The sequence below is a fragment of the Phyllostomus hastatus genome, unplaced genomic scaffold, assembly GCF_019186645.2.
Source record: "Phyllostomus hastatus isolate PE091 unplaced genomic scaffold, TTU_PhHast_1.1 phas_contig_329, whole genome shotgun sequence".
NCBI lineage: Eukaryota > Metazoa > Chordata > Mammalia > Chiroptera > Phyllostomidae > Phyllostomus > Phyllostomus hastatus.
The window spans coordinates 5,558,013-5,571,200 of NW_025333854.1; the positions used below are offsets into that span (position 1 = coordinate 5,558,013).

The 13,188-nt window shown below is 40.6% G+C and overlaps 1 protein-coding gene across 1 annotated transcript in view; it reads left to right on the plus strand.

Moving 5' to 3' along the window:
• The window catches only part of FGF10 (fibroblast growth factor 10), an 83,626-nt gene extending 71,126 nt beyond the window's left edge, over window positions 1-12,500 (plus strand). Inside the window, exons 2-3 of the mRNA XM_045839959.1 lie at window positions 3,190-3,293; window positions 8,061-12,500. Of these exons, the coding sequence (XP_045695915.1) occupies window positions 3,190-3,293; window positions 8,061-8,258 (302 nt within the window). The 3' untranslated portion in view covers window positions 8,259-12,500. The remainder of the gene's footprint in view (window positions 1-3,189; window positions 3,294-8,060) is intronic.
• The last annotated feature ends 688 nt before the right edge of the window (window positions 12,501-13,188 follow it).

Genomic DNA, 13,188 nt, shown 5'->3' on the forward strand with positions numbered 1-13,188 from the left:
GGGAACTTAAACATTTAAGTTCCAAATTATTTTTAATAACATCACAGAGCTGTAAACCTTTAGTTAACCTAGAAAAATGTATCTATATAAAAGCTAATCCCTTTGTGTTGACAAAACTATATGCTTCTCTAAAAAAAAATTCTGCTTCTAATGAATACTCAACCTTCCTGTACTCAGGCAGTCATTGGACTTATTTATTTATTCAATAAATATATATATTGAGCACATGTTATGAACTATGAACTGTTCTCATAAAAAATAAAGACAGCTGCAATTGCTATGGTACTTTGAGGAAGAGACACAACTGAAGAGATGAGCCCCACAGTGGTTCTGAAAGGAAGACCATGTTTGGGGCTCTTTGCCCCGCACCCGTGCGTACAGCCACGTAATCAGTGACGTGTATAGTGTAAACTCAGCAGTCTGAGTGGCAGCAGACTCAAGGAGCTCCATGGGTTTTCCTGTATTAGAATATATTAGACCTTTTTAGGACACTAATAACAATTCACGAGGAAGAGAAAGAGTTATCTTAGAGAAGTTAGGATTTGTGAATTATGTTATACTAGTCATGATCTACTTCAGCACATTGACTAACACTATCAAACTATAGAGCTTTATCATCTATTTTGAATTAAAATATTTAGAGAAAAGTAACAGACATGACTGATTCTGAATTCATGAGGCTCTGACATTTATGAGCTGCTTCCAAATTTCACAACTAAGTTTTTGAAAAGTATATTCCTCATCTGAGAAAGCACCTTTGTATATTCCTATTCTGCTTCTCTAAAAGACAACAATAGGACTTGCTGTTTCTTTTTTACACCTAGCTTCCCCATCTATATCCATTCTATTAAAGTTTTGTCTTTTACATTGTCATGTTGTGCCCAGGAAAAAATACTTAAGGAGGAAGTTACTATCAAGCACAGTCAGTTTTTTATCCTAATAGCCCAAATCATCTTGGTCCAGTGATGGCTGGGGAGAACGGGGTCAGATGCTTCTCTCCCGGAGAAGAAAGAGAAGCATAAACTGGGAAGACACCTAGGAATGGCCACCTGCTCAGATTTACTTCTCAAGGGCTCATCAAATATCATACACCCTGCAAGTTAAAAGAAAAGAGGATTTACTGAAAATTATGACTTCCGCTTATGACATAATGTTAGATTTCCTTCTGTGAAACTCAGGCATTGTCCTCTGTTGCGTGCCCATTAAAGACTGTCATCTCAATGAGTCATTTTGTCACATGGTTTCCCAACAGTGTGGGAACAGGAAAGAGCAGGGAGATATGATACAGAGGCAGAAAGGTCAGAGCCTGAGAGCAAGGTATTCTCAAAGTCAAGGTGTGAATGTTGGCTCCATCATTACTGAGCTGTGTGTAAGTTATCCAACCTCAGTATCCTCCATCTTTTTAATCTTCAATTGAGAATAGCAATACCTCCTACAATGATCATAGGACCATTATGAGAATTAAAGCAATAAACTACAAGAAATCACTTTTTACAATATGCAAATGAACGTGTGTTTATGAGTTCATACCTTAAAGGTAACTACCAGCATAAAGAAAATGGATGTTAGAAGTATAGATAATGTCCCCTTCACCCTGTCCAATCTTTCCTTAGTTTGGGCTTGTCAGTCGAGATCTGTCCTACTCTACTGATGAGAATATGTGCTGTGTTAGGTCGGAGGCTTCCGACCGGATACCTGGATAGAAAGGTCCACGGCATGCACTTCTGGCCCGTGTCTCTCTGCTGATGTCAACTTTGCAATGGGGGAACTCAAGCATTTCTACTGGCCTCCACACAGCTTATCAACCTGTGAAAGTAAAGGAGGCGTTCCTGTCTTGAAAACAAGCCACGCCTTTCCACTGGGGAGTGTATAAACACACAATTTTTCAACCATATTTAGGATGACATTTCTTATGATAGCTAATATAGGATGAAGGATAATATACGATCAACTTCCAGATTTTATGGGCTAAACCAATAGGAATTTGTGGGTTCTGTTCAGGACTACTAACTTGGTAAAGAAGTTCCCAAATCTAGAACTCTTGGAGGAAAATTTCCCTCTAATAATAATATAAAAGTCACTAAGCCTTAGGCAATTTCTAATTATTTAATATGCATATTAAATCTGATTTAATCCTCACAACAAGACTATGAGGGTGGTACTGTGGTTGCCCATTTTACAAATGAGATAAAGACACGGGCAGTTCAGTGACTTCTATACCAGTCATTCACCAATGCATGCTCAGCTGGCATTCAAACCCAAGCATTCCGGATCCCGAGGCCTTTGATAATCACCACACCACTCCCCTACCCTGAGGAAGCTTTCCCAAGAGTTGTAAAATAAGAAGTAAGTAGTTAGTATCCAAGGTCTTCTTGACATAAAATAGGTGAATATTTTGAGTAGACTATCAAATGCCTTTTCTCTAGTTTCCTACAAACGTTTCAGAGAAAATTATCTCTAGATGCATCAACCGAAACTTGGGTATTAAGGAGAATGGTGTTTTCTCTGTAAGTTATGAAGTCCCCCAGTTTTCCATTCTTTTTAGAAAAAAAAAACACTTTAAAAATGCTGATGGGTATTCTCCCAGCCTAGGGTGGTGATTCTGCTATTTCAAAGACGAGGTGGATGTGGGATCAGCCTCTCTGTACCTTGAAATGTCAACACATTTGCCAAAAATAAATTGATCAGTTAAATGTAGCCAAAATATTTAGTTTATCTAAGTGTCCTACAAAGAAGAAATAGCTTACCACTGTTTTTACAGATTGAGGTAAATCTTACATATTATTGACATGTGCTATAGATTTAATTTAATACCATACTACAGATGTGTGAGCTGATAAGCTTTTGTGAAATCTAGGCTAAGATGAGTAGAGTTGTTTCAATATTTATGGGGTTGAAAATGCAGAGTTAGCAAAGGAAGCATTTTAATTAAAACAATGTTTCCTCCTATATGCTCAGAGTAAAATACAGGGGAATTCTTTTAAAGAACTACTACTTTCTTTCTATACAGCTTCTGGGTTTTTAGGCACATTGAAAGAGGCTGGAGTTTTATTTCCAGTTTTTTAAAATTTCCAGTTTGATTTTAGAACTATCAAAAATAAACTCACTAGTAGTTTCTCCTGATACTCCTTTCTCTCAACTAACTTTATGTGACTCTTTAATATGGCCTTTTTTCGCTGTATGTTTTAGGTATCCTGAAGATAACGTCAGTGGAAATCGGAGTTGTTGCCGTCAAAGCCATTAACAGCAACTATTACTTAGCCATGAACAAGAGGGGGAAACTCTATGGCTCAGTAAGTATTCTGCTTTTATTTTCAAAACTCACTGCAGTGAGTGACTACCACAGTTTTGGAATGTTTCCCCCAGACATTGAATAGCTTTGTTATCATTCCACAGCTAGTAAACAGAGCCACAGCGGGCCGGTCGGCAGAGTCTCAAGGGCTGGCAGGGCAGTTCTCCATAACCCCCTGTTGTTCACCCTTTAGGATGCCACACAGGCCGTTGCTGCCGTCCGTCAGTCCGTGCTCTGGATTGCTCTCCCGTCAGACTCTCCCAGGAGCATCTAGTCAGACGGGCATGGGCACCGCAGACAACTCCGACAAGATCATTGAAAACAAAGATCTTGAATCAAGTAGAAAACCATGTAACATGTGTGTTACAGCTGAAGATAAAACAGGGACTCAGATGTTTTGTATGCCATTAAAATCTGAAATGGGGAGATGTAGCAAGAACATTCATCATTTCACATGCTATTGAATCAGCTCCAGAGCTTTATTTACCTAGACGATAGACAATGGTGATTAATTCTGTCATCGAGCTGGAACAGTGGGTGCTTTGGGTAGATACATCCCAGTGTTCCATGGCAAGTATTAAGAAATGTCACTTTAAAATGTGTAAATAGACTTATTTTGTTGATTAACATAGGACGGGAGTGCCAGCAGCTCTCACACTTGAGTATGTGTACAGACTTAATAAATCACTGGATTTATTAAAACACATTCCCAGACCTTCTGAATTAGTAAGTCCATGGTAGGATCTAAGAATTTCCACTTGAACCAGGTCCTAGGTGTTCCTGATGCTACTGGTTTGGCACCCACAGGTTGCCAATCGTGGGAACATGATTCCATAATTGCTCTGGATGTAGAATAGTCTTGTATTTCATTCATATCAGGTCCACTTAAAATCGGAGAGTCAGATGTACTTTGGTTCAGTCCCTTTCTCTGGAGTAAATACTTTTGAAATAGGGGGAGCCAGAAGAATTTTAATTAAATTTTCCATTATATGTTGCTCTATCAAGGAGCCTAGAAAAGTAATAGACTATTTTAAAAAGTGGTTTCAGTTCAGGGTTCACATCATAATCACTTTCGAGGCCTTCTTTTCTTTTTCCAGTGAGCATGCCCAGGCCCCTCCTTAATCTACGACTACCAGAGTTACTGGGTAAAGAGAGATTCCGATACACACACACAGTCAAGACCAATGCTTTCAAGTCAGCTACTGTGAATTTAGATTGAAGAGAAAATGTAAAACATTCATTGCATTCAAAGATTGGAATCATTTTTAATTGATAAAGTGCACTTTTTAAAAAAAGGGGACACCAAGGAGCGATAAATAACTCTCAGATTAGCCACGCCATGCAAGTGTTTAACACTGTTCCTCCCACTCCCCCCCATCCTTTTCTCCACCCCAGCTCAGCGTGTGCGCTGCACCAGTGCTTCTTCCCGAGCTCTGGGGTCTATGAATTGTTTCCTTCTCTCTCTCCACCTAAAGTAGGTGCCCAGCTGCTTTCTATCGCACGGCCCCGTTTTCATGATCTGCAGTGGTTCTTACCAGACATTTCTCTCATTGATGTGTTTTCAGTTGACTCTCTTCTCCTAGCAGAAGGTGAACTTCAAGAGGGCAGGTCTGCCTTGCCCTCCACTATTTTCTCGGCACTTAGAACCATACAGCCCACGGAGCTGTGCAAAGCTCAAGCCTAACAACCTCTCCGACTAGCTCAGCCCATGGCAATCTATGCTTTCCACTGCCAGCCTGTATCAGCAAGAAACCCATTCTCTAGCCGTAATGCACTTTCCTGTGATTCTGCATGACCATCAGGAAGAGTGAAAAATTATAGCTTTTCAAATTGAGTGGGAAAATCTTGTCAAATTGAATGTCCTGTTCAGGATGGAATCAGAATAGGAACTTTGCCTCTAAAGCACAGGTGGCAAACACAAGACCCACGGGCAGAATCCGACCCTCCACCTTATTTTATCTGGCCCGGCGCCTCGTTTCTACCCGGTGGCAGCGCCAAGCTCTCACTTAACAGCTAAGGACTAGTTACACGTATACGGTCCTAAAGTTACATTCGGCCCTTTGAAGGCAACTGCAAGGCTGATGGGGTCCCTGGTAAAAATGAGTTTGACACCCCTGCTCTAAAGGGTATACCATCAAAATACATGAGTACACACCTAATGTAATTCTTTATGCCATGTGACAACACTTGTAATCCCTGCCTTCATTGCGGGGGTAGACAAATTCCATTGATTTCATAAGTCTTCTTAAAAATATCAATTAGGTACCCAGAGTGATTGATTAAACCAGCTCCTTATTCTATCCTCTCTTGCATATTTTCCTCTATTTCCTTTTGGAAGCTGTGTCTCTCTCATATTTTCATTATTCACTTTCTGAACAATGCATCTATTGTATTATTAGTGTTTTCTTGATTGACAGAATTGAGAAAATAAATTATAAAACTGAATTTAAACTTAACAGGCCCTCAAAGGACATGGTGTAAGGACCAAAGAAATTTACCGTTATCTCAAAGAAGTCCAAAACCTTTTTCTAACCTAAAGCCCTACTTTGAGATCTTACTTTAACTTGGGTTCTTTTTTTTAAAGATTTTATTTATTTATTTTTAGAGAGGGAAGGGGGGGAGAGAGAGAGAGAGAGAGAGAGAGACATCAATGTGCGGTTGCTGGGGGTCATGGCCTGCAACCCAAGCATGTGCCCCGACTGGGAATTGAACCTGCGACACTTTGGTTCGCAGCCTGCACTCAATCCACTGAGCTACACCAGCCAGGGTAACTTAGGTTCTTTAAAAAAATAATAACTTAAATACTTATTATTTGCCTAAATGCTACAAACAACCTAGTTCCTTGGCCCCTCCTACAGATACTCTGTTACAGCATTTGAGCTGTGGTCTAAAGAGTCAAAACACCTGAGAAGAGGCAGCCGCTACAGGTGTACTCACTTTAAGAAGCATTGGCCCACACATGTATTTCAGGGAGGAAAAATAATTAAGTATCCACTGCTACGTTTCTATACGCAGCTGTTTCAAATATAAAATTACTTAAAATGATCTTAATCCTCCCATGTCTAAACGGCACCCAGTTTATTGCAATTAATATAATTATCCATGTAAAAAATCACCTTTGCTTTGAAAACCTTATATTTTTATTTATTTTTTCATGTATTGATGTTGAGAGAGAGAGAGACATTGATTTGTTGTTCCACTTATCAATGCGTGCACTGGCTGATTGTCCTGTGTGCCCTACCAGAGATTAAACCTGCAAACTTGGCGTATCGGGACAATGCTCCAGCTGCCTGAGCTACCCTGCCAGGGCTGAAAACCATATCGTTTTAAGCAAACTAAGATGAATAAGTAGGAAAAAAAACCCTACTAATGATTTAAAAGTGCAGAATTTTTATCATATTAAAATCCTTACCTAAAACCATCTACCTTTTTTTACTTCTAACCATATAAATCATCGTTCAAATGTTACTTTTAAATATTACTTATACAAGAGAAGCACACAGTATAAATTAATTCCAGGTAACCAAACTTAAACTAACCACATTAAAATAAGCTATACCTGTTTAGGATGATTCTGACAATTTTCAAAATTATGATCTAACCCACAGAAACCTGGATATTTAAGATACATATGTTCAGGAATTTTAAATTAAGTAGAAGTTTCAAAAAGAGTGAGAGGAACTATTTGAACTGCCCAGCAGAGACCTCAGCTGAAATATGCCTCTAATGCCATTGGTTTGGATGGAGGAGGCAGAGCCAGAAGAGAAAAAGCCCCAATTCTTGAGCTTCTTAACTCAAGAATTATAGTTTGGCTATAAGGGAAGAAGGACATTTTTGAAGCCAGAGTCTAGGGATTAGTGAGGTACCTTCCCTTGGTTATTAACTCCAGAGTGAGATCCTGGATTTATGGAATGAATAAGACATCAATCCTTGTCCCAAAAGATTCCCTTAAAAACACATGGTCACTTGAACCGAAGCCAAAGCATGATAGCCATAGAGTGGAATTTCCCAAGATCAAAGTCTTCAGGCTTATCCAATATAGGCAGTGCTAGTCACCATATTTATAATTTCTTTGATATGGTAATTTACAAAGTAAAGCGCTCCATTTCCTACCCTTCAATCATTCCTGGATCTCGGAATAAAACGGATCAAAATTCCAAATTGTGGAAAATTGTAAATAGTTTCCCAAATTGAGAAATCTGGAATTTAGAAAAGAGGAAGACACCCCTGCCTCCACCCAGCCTCGCGGTTATCTAGATCTATTATGGTTTGCTAGGAGATCTGCTTTCTCATCCATGCGGGTGTATTCATTGTGGATTTCCAGGTCAAGTTTGAAAACTTAAAAAGCCCACCTTTTTTTGTAATTTCATTTTTCCCATGAGGCACCCTAGTTATTGCTCTGACCAAAAAAGGTTTTAACACTGTTCTTTATCACAGACTCATCACATATATTGTTAGTGGTATGTTTGTGTCATGATAATCGTCATGGGCACTTACACCCTGTCATATTCAAGGCATGCCAGCTTTTGAAGAGGGCCCCAGTATGTGGTTACGATGGCCAATTAAAATAAGCCATGCGCCTTCAAACATAGAGTTTGCTGCATGCTTATGAGTTTTACTCTTCTGTTGTGGACATTGTGTATTAACTGCACAACTTATGGACAAACGTCTACAGCAAACAAAGCCTTGAACTGGCGTTCTACAGATGGTTTGTGTCACATGGAATTGTCACCACAGGAATAAAAGATCTTGTTTTTTTTCTTTGCAGAAAGAGTTTAACAATGACTGTAAGCTGAAGGAGAGGATAGAAGAAAACGGATACAACACCTATGCGTCCTTTAACTGGCAGCACAATGGGAGGCAGATGTACGTGGCACTGAATGGAAAAGGAGCTCCGCGAAGGGGACAGAAAACTCGAAGGAAAAACACCTCAGCTCATTTCCTCCCAATGGTGGTCCACTCGTAGGAGGCAGCACTCGTGGGTGCAGCAGAACCACAGGCTCTTTGGCCAGGAGTAGTGGGTATTGTTCACAAAGACAGTCACTCCAAAGGCAAAGACACACAGCAGGCATCTGCTTGTTCGAACGAAAGGGAGTCTTGGATGGTTTTTGTACTCACTGCTGACATGCGATGTTCTTTTACGTAGTCCGTATCATGCCTTATAATTGAGAGAGAGGCCGATCAAGTGGGAAGGAAGTTATTCCCAAGCGAACAACCTTATGGCTAGGTTCTTGCTTGAATTTTGCTTTGTAACATCTGAGCTAGAACTTAAAGAACATGAGACAACCTGTTGAATGACCTTTGGAAAAGTTATTTATGGAATACGAACTCATATCAAAGACCTGCACTGCTCATTCAAGCCTAACGATCCAATGAGCAGTGAGACACGCAAGCATGTGCTGGACAGCACTCGGGTGATGTTCGTGCACAACCAAAGGAGCTTTGGGCGTGGCATCGTGGAAGCATTGGCTAGGACTGAAAAATGTACACGAGTTAGTGTAAAACTGTTCTGACAAAACAAATAGTATGGTATGCTTGTGCATTCTGCCTTCATCCCTTTCTATTTCCTTCTAAGTTATTTATTTAATAGGATGTTAAATATCTTTCGGGGTTTTAAAGAGTATCCTCAGCAGCTGCCCCCTGATTTGCTTTTTCTTTCTCTTCAGCACACCACATGCATGTTTAGGACAGAGCGTTTTTAGAACTTGGCAAACACTTCCGGACGAGGAGCTGACATTGCAGAAGCAGAGCGAGTGGCCCACGGGCCACCAGTTGACGTAATCAGCACGCCCACACTGAGAACCACCAACCACACCCATGTGACAGTGCTGTGGCATGGCTTGAGTGACAGATGTCTCCCATCATTTAGAAACGTATCACTGCTAAGTCTTCCTTTCCTAAGAAATAGACCAGAAGGCTAAACTTTTCTCTTCCAATACATCAATGGGTCTCCAAGAATATACCAAAAGAAGGAAAATTCATTGTCAAGTACACCTTAGTAGCCTAGCCTTATAATTTACTAGTGATTTCCTGTCGTGTGTCCCAGTGGTAGGTGATGAGGGGCTGTCTTCGTGCCTGAGAACACTAAGTCCCCCTGTGGTGCGTCTTCCCCACGGGAGTCTCGAGGGACTGGGTATGAAGTGCAACTTTCCCAGGGGATTAACCTGAGCAGATGTATCCAAGTGTATGTGTAACCATATACTGAAACCTGTTCTAGCCATACGATCTAGTCTTTACACAACAAAACGCAACTTATTTTCTGTAAATTTGAAGGCTGTAACCGTATTGAAAGTCATCTTGTTAGAGCAGGCATAGAAAACAGTACATCATGTTGTATCCTACTAAAGACATACATAAGCCTTATTTGCAGTGTCTGTAGTGATTTTAAAAATGTAGAAAAATACTATTTGTTCTAACTATTTGTTTCAAGCGATTACTATAAGAGTATGTTGATGCTGCAGTTTTATTTTCATATTTCTTGGTTTGAAAAGGTCTGTTTATTGTTTGGACATGAGATTTTGGAACAAGAAAAAAGACTCACTAAATGTGTCATTTTACTAAAGTTTAACCTCTAGAAAGGCTGGTGGTTTGTGATCTTCTCTTATAACTTAATTGTGTCAATGCTTAACCAGCTCTTCCAGTTAATCTGTTATTTAACAATTAGCTTTATTAAGAAACTTTCCCATAGAGTAATCCTATAAACGGTCGTATTTTTCTCATTCCTTCAAAATGTTGGGATTTCAAAAGAAATGCATCTGAAGCAGTAATTTGGCTTATGGCTTAAGTTGGATTTCATGCAACCTGGCTTCCAACTTGCTTTTTGACAAATGAGATACTAAAAATGTTTAATTTTTGCGGTTGGACTCTGCAGGTTAAAATTTAGTGGGTAACGGAGTCTGGGAGCTATAGTGTACTGCGTTCCTCTCAGAACTAGATTACCTTTGTTCTTTTATTTTAAAACAATAATTGCACCTGACACATGAACATGGACCACCCACAACCCAAATTAAATGTTTGATGAGACCAATATAGTATTGGATGACCACGGTAACAGCAGATAGGGCCAAACTGGGTTCCTATTTCACGTAGCCATTTAGATTACCACAGAGGCCGTGTAAACAGTCATCATCATGTACTCAACACAGCAAAACAGCTTCCAGCAACATGCATCAAAGCTTGCAGAAGCCAAAAATAAAAACCATCTCCCTTTCCTCTCCCCACTCCAGCACACACACAAACACATGGACAGGGATGCAGAGACAGTCTGATAAGAAGCAATGAGGTTCTCCTGCATTTAAAAATGGCATCTTTGCTCGATATTGAGACAGAATCCCGGTCCTCTTTGTCGCTGGACTGTGCTACTGGAGGAAAAGCAGTTCCAGCCCTGAATATTGCATATTTTTAAAAAAATCATCACAATTTTGGGAGCTCTGCCTCTGTGGGAACTGTCCTCCCCCAACAACCCCTCCCACCCCCAGCCACAATGTCAAGGTACATCAGCCAGAGACGTGCATCAGCCTGAGCGCGGGCTCCTGGGGAGACTCCTCACAAAGACATAGAATCCCTCCCCCTTCCCACCTCCCAGACAGCTGAACAGTGTATAGCATGTTACATTTAAATAAATGAATAAAAATGCTGGGAAAGGAAAATAAAAGTATCGTCCTTGTTTGCTTTATTAGCCTTAAACCTCACCTGGTCCCAAAGACAGAGGCTCCTGTGTCGTGTGCATGGCAGGATGTGGTTAAATGCCCCGCAGCCCCAAACAACAACAACCGAGAAAACATCCCTCAAACATTTGTAAGATTTCTTTAATGCTTTACATGTGTGAGGCAGCTATCCTTACTCTAATAACAACCAAATGCTTTCGGCTTTTTCCTGCATATTCGGGTCCACCTCGCTTACACAGTGGATAAAGGAGGATGGATGGAACCCGAGGATGGCTTGTGAAACAATGAGACCTTTGGAGGAAGGCCAAGGGGCTGCAAAATCTGATTTCAAGAGGGTAGAGCAGGCCAGTGACTTTGATTTGGAAAGCAGAGAGAAAACAAAATACGGAATAACTTGGATCCAGGGCCCACACAAGGTTATTGACACTATTTGAACAGATAAACATGCGTGCCGCCCAGATCTAATGATTTCGATTTTGTTAATTCAGGGCTTGTGCTTATCCACAAAAGTAAAATTGATCTTTTCCTTATCATTGTTGAAATACAGAGAGCTGTAGGAAGCCACGATATATTTCAGGGAAGCTGTCGAGTTCACTAGAAGTAGCACATTTACATGCAAATGCCAGGTTGATGAAGAATTCTTTTCTATTTCCCTGCATAGGACTTTGGTGACCTACCCTAAGCAGGAAGAAAAGGAAGGGGGGGGGGGGCATTTTGGAAGGAACCCTGGACAGAAAGGGCAGCTCTGTGTCCGCCGGGGCTAGAGGCATGACGCGGCTAAGACCTGCCTCCTTTTCTCACGTGGCTCTTATCTCTGATTGGCTTTATTTGCTTGGCTACTGCTTGTGTCCAATGTACTTCTTTCCAACTCCGACACCCAAAATCTTTTTCTCGAGGCCCTAAAATGGAAACATCCTAGGCAGGACTCGCATGGGTCAAGTGTGAGTCACACGCCAACCTCTAGAGCAATCCGTACGACCAGGGATATGGGCATTGTGATGACCCAGCTTCGGTAACGCGGTGGCCAGGGCGACCCAGTGTGGGTTTTGGCACCCTCCGAAACTGGAACTACTGGAAAGCAGTGCGCCAAAGGGCAGTCAGTGCTGGGCAGCGCAAAAACACGACGACGGACCTTATCTACATCTGCTTAAGTGAGACTACTGACTTACCCATCTTTAAATCCTGCGTTTTTCACTCATTCTAATTAGCCTTCACCTATTTATTCAGATCCGAGATTTCAAGATCTGATTCTATCATGCATTTCTTTTTAACGGGGAAGATTGGATTTGTCTTGTTTTGTTCCGTTTTAAAGCCAAGACCTGGGCCCTGATGATAGCCAGGCTCACTGTAATTCTGCAAACTTTACAGAATGATCATTGAGATGAACGCGAGTTTTCACTAAGTAAAAAAAGGTGGTCCTTTCTACTAAGTATCAACCTATATCACCACGTGACAGTATAAGTATTTCTTTAAGTTTATCCCAAGAGTATGTACTAGTATTTTCAAGTATATCAACATGTAGAATAAAATCTAAAAATGAAATGCCATTTGTTTTTTTAATTGTAAAATAAAAAAATAAAAAGAAAAAAATCTGCTTTATATCTTTTACTATATGTCTTGTGTACATTCAATGAAATTTCAAAAATCTTTACAACGTGCATTTTCCTTTCTTTTGCTGGTTAGAAAGTAATAAAACTCAAAATGCTCTTAGAAATGAATCATCTACTAAAAACACCTCTGCAAACCCTGTATATTATTTAAAATGGAATATTCAGGATCAAACCCATGAGATCAGGGGAACGGATCTCATTCCTAAGTGGCTAATAATGCACATTCCCATGTGGTGGCGGCTCCATGATAGCGGCTAAGGACAACAGTTCCGTACTCAAAGAGAAAGCCATATGTCAACCATATATTCATGTGGCAAGTATTATCTACCATATTTTTATTATCCTCCAGAAAGCGTCTACATTCATGTTCTAATACAGGCAATTGCGATCTCCAGAGATGAGCGCAGCCAACGGAGAACCGAAGCACCCACGGCCGCATCGCAGCTGTAAACTGAACACGTGCCTTCGCGGAACTCGGGCAGCGACCCCAGCCGCAGGAAACCAAGTGCGGTGAGGCCTCGCCCTCCTAAAATGTGGGTGTAATCACCTTATACATGTCTTAAATGCCCAAAGAGTCTCACAATTTTCTAAATGATTTAGTTATCATGTCTGTGGTCAA